The following is a 20,536-nucleotide window of genomic DNA, read 5'->3' on the forward strand; positions in this document are numbered from 1 at the left end:
TGGGATAAGAATCCTCAATGCAATGTCCAGCGGTAGCTTCTACCCAGTAAGTCTGCAACACTCTTCACCAATAAGATTCCTCTTTCCAGGCAGCCAACCTTTAGCCCAGCTCTCTCCAGATATACAGTATGCTCCAGCTGTGCAGCTGGCCTCTTGGGCCTTCAGCACTTGTCCCAACTGAGGCAAGACCCAAAGAGAGAACATTCTATGCATAGTGCAGATAGATATGCATTCTATCCAAACAGAAACCCAGGAGGTGAAGAACACTCTGGAAAGGTGCTACAAATATATATTATCTCCCCAAGTCATCTAAACAAAGAACTCTGGGATTGGTTAGTCTAAAAAACAATTAATAACTCTGGGATTGCCCTTCCCACACTGATTACCAGAATCCCCTTAAAGGTAATGGACAGAAGCAATGAACACTCCAAGCTTAGAAGAACCAGTGGAGGCCGGAAAATATAAACAAAGTTCAGGCTGGTTACTACCTAGCTGAAAAACACATGCCATGTAACTAGGGGCTCTTCTGCCTGGGGCAGGGGCCATGCTTTAGGAAACACTGTCTTTTTATCCTTTCTTTTGCTGGGCTTTGTTTTAAAAAAAACTTTTTTATAAGCTGGAGTTTCACATTAGGACTTTACATAGAATGAAACCCTAGTTCTCCAGTTGATAAATACTACACTTCCATATGTAATCTTACAGCTGAATACTTCAGGAATGTTTTATGGCCCCTTTTTCTGGGATAAAAGATTGTAAAAATTGCAATTTCTATCATGTTAATTACCACAGTGCCATAACCCTCCCTAACCATCTTGTATTGAACTGTATTGTAACTGTACTGTCTCCCTTTATATTGTATAAATGCTGCACAACGTGTTGGCGGTATATAAAATCCTGTATAATAATAATAATAATAATAATCATCTTTTCTGGAAATAGGCGGTTGTGGCCCTCAGTACAGTTAAAGGAGAACTATGGGGTTAAGGCTTTTCCCCATAGTTCTCCTTAGGGTAACGGGAGGACACAAACTAGCGTTCTCCCGTCACCCTAGGCACAGTATACCGCGAGCTACAGCTCCTGGTATACTGAGACGCCGCAGCTGAAGCAGATCCCGACAATTATGCGCCCAGCTGCGTGAGTGACAGCTGGCTCTGCCTATCTAGAGGCAGAGTCAGCTGTACCCGCCCCCTCCCCGTCCGTTCCGCCAGTCAGCGCTGGCGGATCGGAGCGGGGAGGGGGAATCCAGCCCCTACCCTGTCACGGCAGAGAGCCGTGACAGAATCGAGAGGTGAGTGAACGCCGGTATATGTTCGCTCACCTTCCGATCTACTGAGCCGACCTGTGACAGTCTCATTGTCACAGGTCGGCTAGAACTATGAGGAGGAGTGAAAATCACTCACCTCATAGTTCGCCTTTAATGTGGTCACTGAGAGATGCCTATTGTTTTTAACAATCATTTATTTCCTTTCCTTGATACAAGCATTTTACAATAACCATGATGTGACACTAGATGGAGATACTCCGCATCCAGCACCATTCTAGCATGTGAGGGAGGCTGAACGATACGTGACGTCACTGCGCTCCGCCCAGTCCGGCCACTACCTGCGGTCACGTGACCGCTAACCTGGGAGCTGGTTGACAGGCGTCTCCGTTGCTAGGGTGACCAGACTCAACATGACGGGGAAGAAGTACACCGGGGCGCCCTTCGGCTGCCAGAGTGCCAGGTAAAATGCCCGGTGCACAGATCACAGCAGATCTGACGGTCCTGACCGATCCCACTCTGTAGCAGAACACTCCGGCCCCGTTATGTTTGGATCGCTGAGGCCGGATATCAGGGTTAGGCACTCTGTGCCTCTCAGTCTGTGCTGGTTCATCACTGTGTGAATAATTCCAAGGCATGCTGGCACATCTGCCTCCGCCATGGCTAGATGGGCACAGGATACCCCTGCTGTTCTGCCTGTTATACATGTGCAATTATGTTCTGCAGAGAAGAGCTCTGAGAACACTTGAAATTGCGTCTCCCCATCCTACAGGTGAAGTCCTGGACATGTGAGTGAAATCGCACAAATTCAATGGTGTCTTCTGTTCTTTGCATTCAAGTGCATCTTCAATGTGTTACCAACAATGCACCACATTTCTCAGAAAGTCAATGCACCCATGTGACAAGTTTTAAAGGCAACCTTCTAAAAAAATTAATAAATGCACGCACAGAATATTTTTGCATTCAAGCCCGCAGAGCATTGCAACCATGATCAGTGGATCACGGGTGCAATGCTCAGGCTCCTGCAGACTGTTCCTACAGCGCCAGGTCTGTATGGAGGTAAGGATGTTCATTTATGGGGGCAAGTAATCAATGGCTGCAAGTGAGGTGACGTCACCGTCCTAGTTGCATTGAGGTCTACAAGTTCCATTGAGGTCTAAAGTCTCTGCCACTAATGGGACTTGTAGTCTTTTTATGCACATCATTTAAATGGATCTGTATATAGATGATGCAGTTGTGTGGCTAGAGCCATGCACAGCAAATGAAAACAGGAGCATGTGGGGAGCCGGGGAAGTTACCGTGTAAATTTGGATGTAACATGAAGCATGGTCACAAAGATGGGCCATGCTTATAAGGCTCACAGCTCTGAGTTCCATTATAATTATAATAATTCCATTATAATCTGTGAAGCTCTCACATTAGTGTGACATGCAGGGCTGAAGCTAGGGGGGGCTGGGGTGTGCCCCGGGTGCCGCTTTAGGTGGGGTGCCACTGGGTGTGTGGATGGAGAACTTCTCCCCGGGGGGCGGGAGCAACTCTGAGCCTTTGCCCCGGGTGACAGAATATCTAGCTTCCCCACTGGTGTCATATATGCGGTTTTGAAAAATCCTACTTGCTGCATCTTTTATACGGCTCTTGAAAAACGCATGTTACATTATAGTCAATGTTAACGCATTGATAACGCACAATACATGTTTTAATCAGTGAGTTTCACTCCACGATTTCACATATTTGAAAGGGAAAAATTAAAAAAGAGAGGAAAAAGCACATAAAACACAATGGGGGGGGGGCTTTATCAAAACTGGAGCAGACAAAATCTGGAGCAGCTGTGCACAGCAACCAATAAGCTTCTGTCTTTCATTTTCAAAGCTTAACTTAAACTGAAGATAGAAGCTGATTGGTTGCCATAGGCAACTGCTCCAGATTTTGTCTGCTCCAGTTTTGATAAATTCCCCCCATTGTTGGTTGCATTCAATTTGATACACTGAATTAAAAACGCTTTATGAAATGAGAGTGTCAGTGCCAGGGCTGTAGCTCCCATGGGGCGAGTGAGGCACTCGCCTCAGGCGCAGCTGACAGGGGGCGCAGCCAAACAGACCTGGTTGCGCCCCCTCGCCCCTGTTGCCATGGCGAGCACAGGGCGCCATAGGCAACAGGGGCGCCAGGCGGCCAACACAGCTGTGGCTCGGCAGGGAGAAGAGGAGCGGCACAGGCTCCAGCTTCTCCTCCGATCCCCACTGCTCTCCCCCGCTGTATGGGCAGAGGACTCTGTGTCCTCAATCTCTTCAATCTCTTTTTCTATTTCAAAAGGGAAATGTCAGGGGTCTGTTTAGATCCCTAATATTTCCCCAAAGCCCACCCACCAGTAAAAAAGCAAAAACATCCACACACACAAGTGACATGTGCAAAGACTCCTTCCTGGAGGCTGGGCGCATGGCGTCACATACTGCACACGTCTGTCGGGGGGGGGGGAACAATTTTCTGTTCTGGCCTCGGGCGCAAAAGGAGCTAGCTACGGCTCTGGTCAGTGCTCCAAAAAGACATTGCATTGGGGTTGTGTCACAGTACTATTGGGTCCCCATGTTCTGAGTGGCTGGAGGATGGGAGTCAGCATCCTTGTTGATTATGTACAGTATAGCCTTATGTGAACGTTTTACAGAAATCATTTTTATTTTTACATTCTTCCCCCATACAGGTTTGATGTGTCAGCAGTTCACCCAATGCATAAGAAGCCTGGCACCTACACACAGGTATCATACTGCAAGAGGGCGACTTCAGAGCAAGTGAGTACCAATAAATATTCAGATTTGAAGAAACTCTCCTATGACTGATTTCATTTTTCACAGCCATTTAACAGACAAGAAGAGACAAGCCATGTTGTGTTAATGAAGGGGAAGGTGGGGGAGCAAAACTCTGGGGTGGTCACAGGGCCTGACAGGGCCATACGCATCTCCCCTCCAGCAACCTGGGAAGCTCTGGGAGGCATCCTGCTCAGCTCTTAGCAACCAGTGATATCACTGGTTGCCAGGAGCTGAGCAGGATGCTCTGGCTGGCCTCCTGCTCAGCTCCTGGCAACAAGTTACATCAGTAAACTGAGCGGGCCGCCGGCCAGAGCACCCCCCACCTCCGCCTCAGCCATCGATGAAAGTGAACTTTCCTCTGGAATGCAGGGAGGGTGGGGAAGTAACCATAATTAACCCTATCTGTACTATGCTGGCAGATCTCATTATCAGGTGTAAACTTGATTTAAACACTGTCTGTACTAACAAAGGGTTAAAGACGCAGAAGCATTGTATGTTAATGAGAGGAAGCTGAGAGTGTCCCCAGACTTGCTATGGGGACAGACAAAGTTTCCTGTCACTGGGAAATTATACAGATTAGCTTGCAGTCTGTCCAAAGGCCTAATCGACAGAAGCATCTAATAAAGAAAGACTTATTTTGTAAAATCATTTTTAGATATACTGTGTGAATAGGAACACATAACAAACATGCAGAGGGGGTTTCTCAAATTTGACTGCATAAGTGGAAATATACTTTAAAGAAGAACTTCAGGCATTTTTTAAATTAACCGCTCCAGTGGGGCTACCCCCGCACTGCAAGGGTAACTGCTCGCTTTAGTCACTCTAGGTGCAAAAAATAAAAAAGTTATACTCATCCAAACCAATGAGGCAGCCAGCTGTCACAGAGCTCCCTCCAGTTTCTGTCCTCCTACTCTGCAGCGATGGTATGTCCCTCGGCATCCTCACGTCTATACACAGTGTATAGAACATGATGGCGCCAGAATCCTTAGACTGCTGCAGCAGAGAGGGAGAGAGGCTGGAAGGACTGGTCTAAGAACAAGCCGACTCGGAGATTCAGGTGAGTATAACTTTTTTTCTACCTATGAGCAGTCAAGTAGCCCCACTGCAAGGGTTCATTACAAAAATTGCCCGCAAATCTTCTTTAAGGCAAAACTGAAGTCTCATTTTCTGCCTGACAGCAATGTTCTTATAGTTGTACACTGAGCCGCACATACGCAGCTCTGGGTGCAATCTTGGCATGCTTTGAATGTCGGGATCAGTGGTGTAACAATCACCATAGCGACCCAGGCGGCCGCTATGCGGCACAGGGGGGCCCGGCCAGGACATCCCCCTGATGCCGTGCGGGCCGTCTGGGTCGCTATGGCATTTCAGGCTGCTGGCTGTCACTGGCGGCTGTGAGGAGAAACACGCAGCCATTCACATGTGCAGCGGCACGTACCTCCTCACAGCTGCTGAGTCGATGACAACCAGCAGCTTCGGGGGAGGTGTCCGAGCAGGTCGTCAGCAGCGATGGAGGAGGCGGGGCCCAGCGATCGAGGAGGTAAGTCTTAGCGATGGGGAGGCGATCGAGGAGTTGGGGCCCAGTGACGGAGGAGGCGGGGCCCGCAAGCAATCATGGAGGAGGTGTAGGCGGACAAAGGATCGGCCAGACAGGTAAGAAGGCTTGACCGCCCACCTGAGACCCTGCAGAGCTCACCATAGAGAGTCTATGGTGGGCTCTGCAGGGTCACCCTCAGGTGGGCTGTTTGGGTTATCAGGTGGACTTATCTAGAAATCACAGGGCCCCATACAAGATTTTGCAATGGGGCCCTGTGATTTCTAGTTACACCCCTGGTCGGGATGCATGCGGACGGGAGTTACATTATCCCAGGCTGGTCAGTTAAGGTGGCTGAAGACAACAATCCAGAGCAAGATCAGGCGAAGATGTCTGCGGCAGTGACGGAGCAACAAGGGAGATCATGGAGGTTGCATGGCCAGAGAGGGAGTGCTTTGGGAGGTAAGTGTGCCATAATGTGCAAGTAAGCCTACCCACCACAATAAAAACGGTAAAAATGGCGAGCGCACAACTGTTATGGAATGTGGTAAGAGGAATAGATCTGTTTAAAATCAATTTTAATGTTAAACAATTCTGCAACAATTTTGAAACAAAAACAAAAGTTAGAACAAAATTTAAAAAATTAAAAGATGGGGTGAGCCAGCTTCTTGTTCAGGGGGAGGAACCCTGTAGACATATGTAGAAAGGAGGGTGGAAAGAAGCGCTGCAACCCTGGGATATTGTGGGGATGGTATAAATAACAACTTTAAAATCAATACTGGACTGAAAACTCACTGTTTGGGCGGACAAGATGAGGTCTTGCAGATCAGGAGAAAAGGCTGTATGGATCGCTCAGCAGTGTCTCGGGCCTATCGGTGTGGATGTGATGAACGGGCTACATCGTCGAATAGGCAATGCATGAATTTTCACTGGTGATTATTGTACTGCTGGATGGACGTAGTAATGTCCTGCCGGTGAGAGGTATGGGTTTGGAAGGGTCTGTTTTGGTCCCCTGGTGATGGAGGAGAGATGGTAGTGACAGCTGGGAGGCTCCTATGGCTGGAGCGCAAAAAATCTGCCGACCTGTAGCCTTGTTTGTAAACAGGCTATGCACTGAGGGTGTTCGTGCCGTCCAATACCGTGGGCAGTCAGCTGGCCAGGCTGAGACCCGACGGCTGAACGGGAGTGAGAGTGCCGCTCTGTAGCGGTTTGGAAAACCTGTCGGCAGTCGTTGTGACAGATCGTTTTGGAGACAGGCACAGGACTGGAAACCAGCGCGGTCTATCTCGCTGGGTGATGGGAATGTCAGTCGAGCAGTTTGGCTTCGCGTTTCGAGGTTCAGGACCTCTTTGTCAAGCCAGAAGTGGTTTAAACCAGATCATTTTGGAGACAGGCACAGGACTGGAAACCAACTACCACAATGCAGACTTTAATTCCACTTAAAATAAGTCTAAGGGTGCATGACCTTCACTGGGACTATTGAGATTGATTGTGTTCCTAATCCAGGGAAGAAGACTGGGACCTGGGACCTATGAAACTGCCCCAGGAGATTTCAGTGCCTCTGTCCTGGAGAGAAAAGCGTCAGCCCCTGGATGGAAAAGAGCACAGGAAACAGAAAAACTGACGGAGATGCCACATATTCTCTACAGGGAGACATGGGAGAGGAACCGCCTGCTGGTGAGATAAAGTCTGATTATCGCTGTCATATCCCCCAGGATATTTTAAGAGGATCTGTAATTAGTATTTGTCCTGTACTCCATTAGAAGCAGTACATGGGTCCTGGGCGCTACAACTTCAAGTCATTTACTGATCTAATGGAAGAGAAGTCATCCAGTGTGCGAGGACTGTGCAGCACTAGAGAAGTCCGCTTTAAAGAGAACATGAAGGTGAGGTTCTTTTACAAGTAAGGCAATAATGCTGTGACTATGGGTTCAACTTTGTACATGTGAAATGGGATTTCTATTTTACAAGGTTTAATAAATCCCCCTTTGACCTCTTGATATAGATATAGATATCATATACACTGCGTGGCCAGATTATTATCACCACCTGAGGCATTTAAATAGCGTCAACAATTTATGTAATGCTTTACTCACCATTTATCATCAGTCCCTGTCCTCAAGGAGCTTACAATCTAGGGTACCTATCTGACACACATACATAGACATACTAGGGACAATTTAGACAGGAGCCAATTAACCTGCCATGATGAAGAGTTGGAGGAAAGTGGAGGAAACCCAAAGAAGCACAGGGAGATGCAAGCTCTGTGTAGTGCCCTGGCCGGAAATCGAACCGAGAGCCCCAGTGCTTCGAGGCAGAAGTGCTAATCACTAAGTCACTCTGCTAATTAAGTCACATACACATTAGCAAACTATACATGTCACCAACACAATTTATGGGTATGCTGTCATAGGAAGAATGTTTACCAAGGCCACGGGCTTACTCCTGCAAAGTTCTTACAGTCCTGGAAATGCATACGCATACATTTAATTTCTTCCTATATTGTGTACTATGATACTGCCTATGTGACCGATATGACTGTATTTCCTCCGTGTCTGTTCTCTGTGCAGGATTGTTTCCCTGGACCCGGAAGTTATGGCAAAGCGGGGAACCCATACTCTCTGATAGAAGAAAGGGCCACTAAGTCTGCCTCCTCCAAGGGCATTATGGATAATGAGGGCAGGAAATGGGATTCAGGTTCCATCGCGGTGAGTGATTTCAGTATGACGGAGAAATGATCTAAATTCCGGTTGTCTAATGTATTGCTCTTATTCCAGGGCTCCGAGCTGGGACCGGGGACATACAACTTGAAAAATCCCACCGATGAAATTGTGAAACATGTTGTTGGGAAGCGAGGTCCCTACGACATGTTTACTGGATCGAGATCTCAGCCCATTTTATATGGATACTTTGCTGCCCCAGTAAGTATGGGTAATGCAAGGAAACCTTAATGGGAAAGTAAGAGGGATTCCTGGTTAGTTTATATTTGGAGTCATTATTCCACTGATTGTTATTATTCAGGATTGATATAGCGCCAACAGTTTGCGCAGCGCTTTACACTATAAGGAAGACATTACAATCACAATACAATTCAAGACAAGATGGTAAGGAGGGCCCTGCCCCTGAGGGCTTACAATCTAAAAGTTTAGGGGAAGTGATACATGAGGAGGTAGCTGTGTGGGGATGAATTGTTTGAGAAAGTGATAGTTCAGTGGTTAGGTCAGGTGGGATAGGCTTCCCTGAAGAGATGAGTCTTTCGCCTAAATGCAGTCAGAGTGGGAGAAAGACGGACAGGTTGGACTGATAATAGAATTTCTCATTTTTACATGCTTTCTCTTCCATTGCCTCTGTATTTCACTGTCATCACTCTGCTCAAAGGAACTCTAACTTACTTAAAGGCAATTCTACTGAAAGGAACAGTTTGGTATATTTTGAATAGACAGATATTTAGAGATATTACTGCAGTGTTTACCTTATAGAGGAACTCCGAGCAGAGTAAAACGTAATCCTTGCAGTGAGGCCACCCCCGCACTGCAAGGGTAAAGTTCTTGTTTTACTCTAGGGTCTAAAATAACAAAGATATACTCACCTGAACCGTGGTCCTGCTTAGCTGCTAGACCAGTCCCTGCAGCCTCTCCCCCCCTCTGCTCCATTGATCTAATGATCCGTGAGTCATCACATCTGATACAGTGTATTAGACGTGAGTACGCCGAGGGACATTTCATCACAGCCAGCCAGCCCGAGGTTCGGGTGAGTATATCTTTGTTAATTTAGACCAGGGGTAGCCAAACTCTGACCCTCCAGCTGTGGTGAAACTACAAATCCCATGATGCATCTCTCTCCGGGAGTCGTGGCTGTGAGAATCTTGCAATACCTCATGTGATTTGTAACTCAACCGCAGCTCGAGGGCCGGAGTTTGGTTATCTCTGATTTAGACCCTAGACAAAAATGAGCACTTAACCCTTGCAGAGTAAGGGTTAAGTTTTATTCTGTAAGTTAAGTTTTATTCTGCCTAGAGTCCTATAATAAAATATTTTTTTTTTTTACTTTCAAGATTTTTATTAAATTCATTTTTCATATACGAACATAATTTGTTACATCAAAAAGCATGTACAACACAACACTCCATCCTAATCCTCAATATCTGCATTACACCTTCCCTGTATTATTAAACACAGGCCTTTTAACTATAAAAATAGCGTAACATTGTATACTAATAAGGATCAAGTTTACATCTAGGATGTAATAGGCTATTTGGTGCCTCTTTGTCATTTATTCTGTAAGTTAAGTTTTATTCTGCCCAGAGTTCTTCTTTAAAATATTTTATGTATTTATTATCTTTGATAACATGGGGAATAGTTAAACCCCGGTCAGTTTTTGTCCCCTGGTCGGTCTGTGTCCCATTAGAGAGATTTCCCTTAATTTCCTGTCCTTTTTATGTAACAATGGCTTCACGACTGGTCCTTAAAGGAGAACTATGAGGTGAGTGCTTTTCACTCACCTCATAGTTCTAGCCGACCTGTGACAATGAGACTGTCACAGGTCGGCTCAGTAGATCGGGAGGTGAGCGAACATATACCGGCATTCGCTCACCTCTCAATCCTGTCACGGCTCTCTGCCATGACAGGGGAGGGGCTGGATTCCCCCCTCCCCACTCTGATCCGCCAGCGCTGACTGGCGGAGCGGACGGGGGAGGGGGCGGGTACAGCTGTCTTTGCCTCTAGATAGGCAGAGCCAGCTGTCAGTCACGCAGCTGGGCGGATCCCGGCACAATTGTCAGGATCCGCTTCAGCTGCGGCGTCTCAGTATACCGCGAGCTACAGCTTGCGGTATACTGAGCCTAGGGTGACGGGAGGACGCTGGTTTGTGTCCTCCCGTTACCCTAAGGAGAACTATGGGGAAAAGCCTTAACCCCATAGTTCTCCTTTAAGCGCTCACCATAGGTGCTATATTCCCCAAATATCACACTTGTTATATTCTCAAATGCCTCTGACAACTTCTATGATACGCTCACCATTTGGGTCTTGGGCTTGTCCCGTACTACCATTTCAACATGGACCCGAGCCATGTTACCGATGTTTTTACTATGTTGGTGTATGAGATCAGAGATATCTGAGTTTTACTTTATTGATGGCTGGAGATCCAGATACAACTGTGCTGTTCCTTTTTTTCACCAATATGCTTTTGTTTGCAGCTGGCAATGTTTTCACTTTATGTGTATTTTTTGTAAAACTGAATAAAAAGAGATTGAATGAAAGATGTATTCAAGGATCTGAGGTGATAATATTACGATAGTATAATGTTCAGTAATATTCAGGCATATTTTCATTTGTCCCCAGAAACATACTCCATCTGAATTAGGACAATACAAAGTAAAATCATTCACCGAAGAATTGAAGAGTGATCAGAAACTGAAACATGGAAAGTTCGGGAAGATTGCTCAGTATCCGAAAGTTCCAACAGAGAGAATATTCTGCAGCTCTCTCACTCACTGGCCACGACCGGTTGTAGGTATCATGTATTGTATAGGTTACTAAAAACCTTCTTGTTGGTGGTCAGCACCAGGGGAGCCCCTCGACGTCATAGACGTAGATTGCGAGGGGGTCCCTTTGCTGTAGGGGGTCAGGAAGGTGAGCTAGCTAGTTGCTCCGCACATTCCGTGGGGTGTGGTGGACATTCCGGGGGAAGGGGGTGGTGGGGGCACTCGTCGTGGCTTGTGGTGGAAGGCGTCCTGTCCAGCTCAATGTTGCCAGGAGCTGGGCAGGACGCCAGCCACAGCGCCATAGGTTTCCAAGAGCCCCTAGCAAAGCAACCTGGAGCGTTCTGGCCAGAAAGGGAGTGGCAGTTGTGAGTTCCAATGATATGCCGCCTGAGGCAGCCACCTCAGGCTGCCTTATTATAGGGATGGTCCTGGTCAGCACATACACTCAGTGACCACTACATTATGGAACACTTGGGTGATGATGCTAATAGCCGGTATGTGACTTTTGTGGCTACCACTGAGTACATAAAACATGTAGACATGGCTGAAGATCTTCCTGGGATTTTCATAAACTACAGTCTCTAGAGCAGCATTTCCCAGGCCTCCTCCAGAGTTTACTCGGGGCTGCCTGGGCAGTGAGCAATGTTTGCGTCTTAGATAGCTACTGTATCATTTGTAGCACTGTAGCTACAAATGATAACTGGTATAGAGAAACCCTGGGTGTCAAATTCTCTAAATATGTCAGATTTCTTATCCTTCTATTTATTTTTGGATCTACTGATCACTCTAATGTTCCTGTGCTGTAGATTTAGTAATCATTAGCAGGGGTTCCCTAAGATCCGAGAGTTATTCCAAGGGTTACGCCATGTTTTATAGGTTGAGAAAGGCTGCAGTAGCATTTACAGAGAAGGGAGCAAATCCAATTGGGGTTTACCCAGTAAAGTGCACACATTGGGATCTAGTTATAAAGTAGAGAATGTGACTTTCACAAACATACTCTGGCTGAGAACCTTCCAGGTCCATGTGTTTAAAATGGAAGTGTTTGATTTCCCACCAGTGAATGTTTGTGAAAGTCACATTCTCTGCTTTGTAAATTGGCCCCTTAGTGTATGTTGTACTACAATAGAAAATGACTAAAAATGGCGCAGACTTTATCTGGAGCAACTGTGCATTGTAACCAGATTCTCTCTTCAGTTTGTTCAGCTAAGCTATGAGAATGAAAGCTAGAAGCTGATTGGTTGCCATGCACAGCTGCTCCAGATTCTCTCAGCTCCAGTCTCAGGGCCGCTTCACACCACATAGTCCGTGTTCTAGAGCGTTCGGCCTCTGGAACGCAAGCCGGCCATCTCCCTGCCTTCGGGGCCATGAGTGGGTGTGGCGGTGCATTGAAGTCAATGGCACCGCAGCCACGCCCCCCCCGCCCGCATTGCGATCGCCCGCACCCGGAATGCAGGCACAGTAACTGCGTTCCAGTCCAGTGCGACCTGCAAAAATGCTGCAAGCACTATTATTGCAGATTGCACTGGACCAGAACGCAGGCACTAATGTGCCTGCGTTCTGGGTGTGGGCAATCACACTGCGGGCGGGGGGCGCCCCTGAACGCTGGGAGATGGCTGGCTTGTGTTCTAGAGGCCGAACCCTCTGGAACGCGGACTTTTTGGTGTGAACCGGCCCTTAGTAAATTCCTCCCCATTGCATATTAACTGTATATCTTTTGTGAATGTAGCAGTACACACTGCTGTCCCATACCACTTGAGATTTTAGTTTTATGTAAGTGGAATAAATGCTATGAAATGCATTGCAAGTTTTTCATGATTTTTGTGTACGTAGCGGAGTGTCTTGTTTTTTTCCCAGGATTCTCCAGGGCCCGGAACATATGACACAAAACCACTCTTTGCATCAGTAAGACAATCATCCGCTCCATTCCTGACCTCAGCAAAAAGATTCGAGAAAAAATCATGCCGATTACTTTTTGGAAGTTCTGTAAGTGAATGATCTATAATACATTTTATTGTTACTTTTTGCAGCTAGCATGTTTTGTTACTATTATCAGTCATTTTATATGTACATGGGGGCAGCTATGGTGTCACATTAAATATGCCTCCTGTGGTTTTTGCTTGGAGTTGTGCCTTAGAATGGCCATAAGTAGTCAGATCCAGCCCCTGATCCGATAGCCCAGTGCAAGCGGGAATTTGGGGTAATTTAGGGGGCAACATAAGAACAATTAGTATTGTACATATATGTTTTCTAGCTTTCTTTAGAATTGTAGAATGAGGACAATCAGTAGTTAAAGTGCAACTGAAGCCAAACTTTGTTTAGTTCTGGATAGAGGGGAGATAAATTAGAACATATGTCGGGTTTTTATTGCTGTGTCCTGTCCCGTTATCACTGAAAGTGAAAGAAAATCCCAAGTTTTGAGTTGTCATTAGAATAGGAATAGATGGGAAATCCTCCAATGGGAAAATTACTTCTGGTGACCCTGCTGACCACCAGAGATTTCCCTCTTTTTGGAGGGATTTCCTCTCACTTCCTGTGGCTATCGGACAGGAAGTGAAGGGACATTTAATCAATGGGGCACAAAGACCCCAAAAAAGCTGATCGGGATTATAATGTTCTCTTACGCTATCCAAAACTTAAAAAAGGTTTTGGGTTCAAATCCTCTTAAGGACAGCAAGTTGCACAAATACTGTGACAGGTCCCAGTACTACAGACAAAGGACAGGCAGATGTCTCCTGTTGTTCTTGGGATCCATCTATTGCCATGCTCACTGTTTCCTGCTCACCATTTAAGCCTATCCATCACACTTGCATGATTAAAACAATTTCCTTGTGGCTATCTAAGCAGTTGTTGAGCAATGAGACTGGATGCAGTGAAATACAGATTCATTATGTGAAGAACATGCAAATCTCTGTGTGTTACTCAGCAATACAAATATGGTACAGCAAGTGTGCCAAAAACATTTTGGACCAACCAATATTACTGCTGCTGCCAGACTCATCCACCTTACCAACCATTCAGTGTCTGCCGCCTCTCTCTGCCAATCCCTCCACTGGCTACAATAATATTACACTCAGAGCGCATCTTCTCACAAGCAAATATATCAGCTTTGTTTATATCAGCCCCTCAGTGAGCCGCATGCTTCATAGACCTATATGGGCTGCTCCTAAATTTCTGACCCAGGGAGTCAGGGCCGGATTTACTCTCCCTGCCGCCCCAAGGCCAGGTTCTGCGATGCACCCCCCCACTGGATTTGTTATTTAATTATTTCATATTATTTTTTTTATTTTTATTTATTAAACTTTTTTTTAAATCAATTTCCCTACCTAACTTTATTGCTATCACACAGGAGAAAACAATCCCCTGTGTGATAGCAATTGGAGGTGACAGGTTCTCTTTAGTGACCATGTCACCTCCAATACAGGAGTTCTAGCACAGCACTGTGCTGGAACTCCTGTGACAGGTGAGAGGGGAAGAGCACAGCTCTTCCCTCTCACTGTCTACACGGAGCAGCAGGGTTACTTTTAACCCTGCCGCTCTGCTCACTGCAGTCAGAGACTCAGGACTCGGCGGCGGAGGACGGAACCTAAGGAGAGAGGTGAGTGCAGGGGGAACGGGAGGACGGACGGACCGGCTGCACACTGTTTACATGTGAAATCGGTGACATCGCCAATTTCACATGTAAACGAAAAATCGTCTGCCTCACTCTACATTTAGTCCTGCTTGTACAAAGAAGGATTGAATGTAGAGAGGGCAACTTCCCCACAAGGACACCGCTGCCACCCCTCTGTGCCCTGCCGCCCCGAGGCCGTGCCTCGGTGGCCTTGTGGGGAATCCGGGCCTGCAGGGAGTGCAACCCTATGAGGGTAAAAAAATCTTGAAATAGAAGAGGCATTGTACTCGTCCGTGCCTCCTGCAGCATTCAATACTTACGTGTGTATCAGATGGCTGTGTCCCCCCCCTGGGCACTGCAGCTCCAGCCTAAAGGGCACAACAGTGATGTAGGGGCTGAGGATAGATCCGTGGCACATGGCAGGGGACACCGGAAATACCGAAGAGGCCTACGGAGGCTGCTGATTGCAGGGATGTTTTCCACAATTATTTGCACACTGGAGGGGTCTCTATAAGAATAAACATTAAAATAGCCGAAATATGTGCTTACTAAAAATGCAATGTATTTTTCCTTGCTAATCGTTCTTGGTAATCAGTATATTTTATGCTCCTGATTTCAGAACCCTGTTGGAGTTGGCCGATATGATCTTAACAAACCACCGCGGAACAAAACAGCACCAACGTACCGGACCGCCTTCATTTCTAAAACAGGGCGTTATTTGTCTAACCTACCAAGGGACAAAGTATTGCAGTAAGTATCAGTGGTGATTATTTGCTTCTTGAGCTGCTTGCATCAGAGTCTCCACTCGTCAATCTCAAGATTCATCCGATATGTTGTATTATTCACAATTTCATTTAGAATGGGCTAATAATGCATTGTAATAGAACAAAAAGACATGGCCCACTTTTGGAATGCAGCACACCGCAATGTATAGCATTTGCATTGCGGTGCACTGCACCACTATTCCATCAGCACCTTCTGTGTTATCCATCAGGGCGCCATTATAAATGAATGGCACCAAAGCGCACCACACAGAGTGCTGTGTGTTACCATGCATTGCGGTAACACGCGGTAAAACCTATGGTCTACCATCTGTTACTGTAGAACGAAGGTGTGAAGCCAGCTTTAAACAAATAAATATTCCATCAGTACATATTGTGCGATAATAGTGTCTAAGGATCGTGTTGGTGGCAGCAATAAGGAACCGCTCAAAACGTTAAGGTGCCCATACACTGCTCGATTCTCGTACGAGAATCGCGGGAAATCCCGCGATCGTACGAGAATCGATCAGTGTGAACGAAGACGTGCGACCGTTTCTACTGTACGGTCGCACGTCTTTTGTCTAAGGAGCACGCATAGAAAACCAGCCGAAAATCGTACGATTTTCAGCTGCTTTGAACGGTGCTCGGGAGACAAATGCCGAACGGGCCGGTGTGCGCACGCGCACACTGCCCGTTCAGCATTGCGGTCATCGGAAGCCCGCCCCTCAGGGGGGCGGGCTTGCGATGATCGAGAGTACGATCTGCCTGTCCAAGATGGGCAGATCGTACGTTTTTTTAATCACTTTACAACCATCGCAAGACTAAGGTCTTACTTTAGGAGAGCCCCAACATTTCCCATTTAGAATCACCATCACCTGAGGAACTGTAAGGTTCAATGGAACCTTTGCCTTGTCCATGCAGATTAAAGCAACAGTTTGCTTCAATCTCCCTCCCTGACATATTTGCCTTTCCTACATTCTCCTGTTGCTTTGTTAGGGTGCCATGTGCAGGGGAAGCTACCCTGTGTGAGTGCCTCAAGTCGTAGCTTACACAGTGGAATATTTGTTGAAGGATAACTAAGTCCAAGAACCAAAAGTTTAACATATTGCAGCATACCAGTGCTTCCATGTGGTGTCTGCATTAGTTTTCTTTTTTGGGCTAACAACAATTTTAGCAAGAACAGAAAATGACTGTTGTGACCTTGTCATTTCCTGTAAGCTGAACTGAAGGCAAAAACAATCTTATCTAAGCTTCCTATCTTCCATGTAATAGAGATGAACAAAGGCGGACCTGTGCGTAGTCCAGCCTGGGTGGGAGTCATGGCTGTATCCATAGATACAGTGGAGTGAGTGGGTGTTGCCAGCCTAGGACAGGAAGCGTGTTACTCTCAGCATCACCAGATGAAATGAAAAAAAGCAAGCTAATGCAGCCACCACATCTAAGGACTGGAAAGCTGCAATATGTTAAATTTTTACACATCAGAATACATTCAGGGAGCAAAGCCAATTTTCCCTGTACCTCATTTTACTTCCCAGCATTTTGTACTGCACCCATCCACCCCCTGGGGGTAATGATCCTGGATTATGCCCCCCTTAGATGCTGGAATGCCCACTGCAGCCTCCGTGTTGCTTTTGACATATAGAAAGACATTAGTCCTGAGATATTTCTTACAGCCACCAAGCAGATTTTATTCTGCCTTTTGTGTTTTGCGGCTTAAATATTCAACCACACAATTTTTATATATATATATATATATATATATATGTGTGTGTGTGTGTGTATGTGTGTGTGTATATATATATATAAAATTTCAGTTTATTATTAACCTTGTGTTATGTCTTCCTAGAGAGCGTATCCAAAAATCCCACACCCCATCAGCTGGCAAGAGAATGTTAGAATCTGCTGAACCTGAAGCTCCACCTCAACTGCATAAAGGATGAAGGGTCCCTGGTGATTAGTTGTGAAGTTTGAAAGACAATCAGATAATAAGAAAATGTGCAATTATATACATTTCATTTGAATTGATAGCTAGAAAAGTATTTTTTTTCCAGTGTTAAAGGACAACCTCTACCACAACTTATATATCCTGGAGGCCAGCCATAGATCTTGGTATGTATTTTGAACTACCCGCTGGCTTCATATACCTCTTGGGAGGTAGTGGAGAAATCCCCTTGCTAGAATTTGCAGTTCTGCTTAACTGCCACAAGATGGCATCACATTCTTTCCAATGGATTCTCCATACTATACAAATGAATGACATTTGTTTTGCAGGGCTATTCACAAAACAGTGAAGGGTTTGGAGAAGGCAGGAGAAGTGAGCAATCTAGGCTAAAATAGCTGAACTAGAAATTTTAACTGAATTGGAGAATTTTTCCGAATCAGCTGTTTTGGCCTAGATTGATCACTTCTCCTGCCTTCTCCAAACTCTTTTGTGAATAACCCTGTTAGTTTTGGATGAGGTTGATCTTTAAAGAATCTGTCATCAAGCTGTTGTTTGACTCACAGGCAGTAAGGTAACTTTGCAGCATCTCTGTGGGTGAACCATCTGCCTTGGATCTAGTATCCAAACTGTGAGATGGACAATGGCAGATTCTGATTTAGATTGATGCCAGGTTTCTTTTAAGGGACAAAAACATGAAATGCTGCTAATTGAAAGTATGGTAATCTGTATATTGGTCCAACCTAAATAAATAAATGATGTACACGGGCCACTAGTGCCTTAAACCATTAGCCTGCTTCTATAATTTCCAATGGTGAGATTACCCCAACAATATGTGCCCCCATACCCTCCCACTAGGCTCCTACCCAGTGACAGCTGGGGGCTCTATGGACCTCATTATTCAAAGTGCTTTTGATGCCCATAGCAGTCACAGTATCGCCTGAGTGTCTTTTGTGCAGAAGAAGAAAATAAAAGGAGAAACTGTGCGTTGCTCTGAGGAGCAGGAAGAGTTATTTCTGCAGATGAGTGTGATTATTCGGACCTCTATACCAGGGGTAGGCGACCTCGGCACTCCAGGTGTTGTGGAAGTCCATGAGGCGTTGCATGCCTCAGACCGCACACAGGCATGACTATCAAAGACAGAGGCATGATGGGATTTGTCATTTCCCCACAGCTGGAGTGCTGATGTTGCCTCTCCTGCCCTAGACCAACTACTGCCAGGGAGGATATTAGCACCATAGTATAGTAAATGTGGCCACTGTAACATTAACCAATTAAAAAATATAATTATTTAAATTACTTGAAAACAAATGTACTTACTCCATAAAATAAACAGGGCAGGCAGCAAAGCAATAGGTGCAAAGTACAGTCCCCATAGCTAAAGATCAGAAATCATCTACGATGGTGGTACTCTGATTGAACTCTGATTGGTTGAACTCTGATTGGTTGTTATGGGTTTCTGTTCCACGTATGGTTTCTTGATCAATCCTGAAAATTATATAAGATTTTTGATTGGCAGGTTTCTAGCTCAAACTGGTTAAAGGCCTCAGAAGAGGCAACTGAGCTAAAATAATAAGTGGTCCGATTAACAGAGAACTGCGGGGGTACAAAACAGGAATAAATAAGAAGTGGAAAGATATTTAGCTGTGAACGAGTTTTGTTTTTGAATACAGTGAGAAAACAAATGTTCAGAAAACTTTGGGATAGTAACAGATGAATCCTGTCTCTGGTATCACCCTGGTTTTGTAGGATCTAGACAACTAGCCATTACACACCATACAATTTAACCCTATGGATTCCAGTCCCAGCTGCAGAGGAAATTGCTTTCGGTTGCTGTAATGAGATCTGTAACACTAGTTGCGGGTACTGCTCCAGCTCACAGCCACAAAAACAGACCAGACCTGATTTTATGGAAGATTAGGTAAAACTTTATCTTGACAGAAGTTCTTTAATTCTAAAGCTGTGCTTAACATAGATGTTGCTGAGCCAGAGGCTTTTCTGTATAAGAATGCAGTCTCGTACACCTCTGCCACACTACACAGCCAGACAGGTGACACCGCTACTTCCTATTTCAGCTTTGCTGCTTCCAGAGTCATCTCTCTGCCACCAGCCTGCTCATTGGGTATTTAATGGTATCAGAAATCAGTATCATCACATTGCTTTTTTATTTATGTTATAAGCAAACTGGGCTAAGCTGATCCAGGAAGTAGAATAATCTTCCTGACTGTACAACATGGCAGGAGTATGTAAATCACAAGACTGGCTGAACAAAATGACACACCCTTAGGTTCACATAAACAGTTCACATATAAGTGTTTAGTTGTGTCATGGCAAGCGGCATTAAAGGGTGTCCATCATCAGTCCATAAATATACAGTATCTATAATATTAAAAACAACTCCATATGTGACATTTTGGTTCTGTACACTTTTGTTATATGCTGATTTTATATTTGTTAATACTGAAGTAAGATCACCTTAAATTTGGAATCTGGAGGCTTACAAATATGATTCCAATTTAGTGTCTGAAATTCTCACTTTACAATTCTGCTGACTTCAGGAAGTCAGTGTAAGTCATCCCGCTCAGTGCAATGGACTCACAAGTGTTCCTGCTCAGTCCAGTGGACTCACGAGTCATCACGCTCCGTCCAGTGGACTCACGAGTCATCACGCTCCATCCAGTGGACTCACGAGTCATCACGCTCAGTCCACTGGACTCACGAGTCATCACGCTCAGTCCAGTGGACTCACGAGTCATCCCACTCCGTCCAGTGGACTCACGAGTCATCCCGCTCAGTCCAGTGGATTCATGAGTCATCCCGTTCAGCCCAGTGGACTCACGAGTCATCACGCTCCATCCAGTGGACTCACGAGTCATCCCGCTCAGTCCAGTGGACTCACGAGGCATCCCGCTCAGTCCAGTGGACTCATGAGGCATCCCGCTCAGTCCAGTGGACTCACGAGGCATCCCGCTCAGTCCAGTGGACACAGAAGTCATCACACTCAGTACAACACATTACCAATTGTACATAAGATTATTTAATTAAAGCATAGAACACATTGGCACTTTCACCAAATATACAAACATTGCCTCAAAGAGGTTTCCATACAATAAAACCCACACAGAAAAACGTAATTTCCAAGATAAAT

General features: G+C 45.7%; 1 protein-coding gene across 1 annotated transcript; it reads left to right on the forward strand.

Annotated features, from left to right (window-relative positions):
• Positions 1–1,625: 1,625 nt before the first annotated feature.
• Positions 1,626–15,442, forward strand: LEXM (lymphocyte expansion molecule). The gene is made up of 9 exons (XM_018563993.1): positions 1,626–1,724; positions 3,957–4,044; positions 7,103–7,273; positions 7,360–7,482; positions 8,167–8,304; positions 8,374–8,517; positions 10,936–11,103; positions 12,933–13,061; positions 15,308–15,442. The coding sequence occupies exons 1-9, from the start codon at positions 1,675–1,677 to the stop codon at positions 15,440–15,442; spliced, it is 1,146 nt and encodes a 381-aa protein (XP_018419495.1). The 5' UTR covers positions 1,626–1,674.
• The last annotated feature ends 5,094 nt before the right edge of the window (positions 15,443–20,536 follow it).

The sequence above is a fragment of the Nanorana parkeri genome, unplaced genomic scaffold (genome assembly GCF_000935625.1).
Source record: "Nanorana parkeri isolate BGI_ZX_2015 unplaced genomic scaffold, ASM93562v1 scaffold715, whole genome shotgun sequence".
NCBI lineage: Eukaryota > Metazoa > Chordata > Amphibia > Anura > Dicroglossidae > Nanorana > Nanorana parkeri.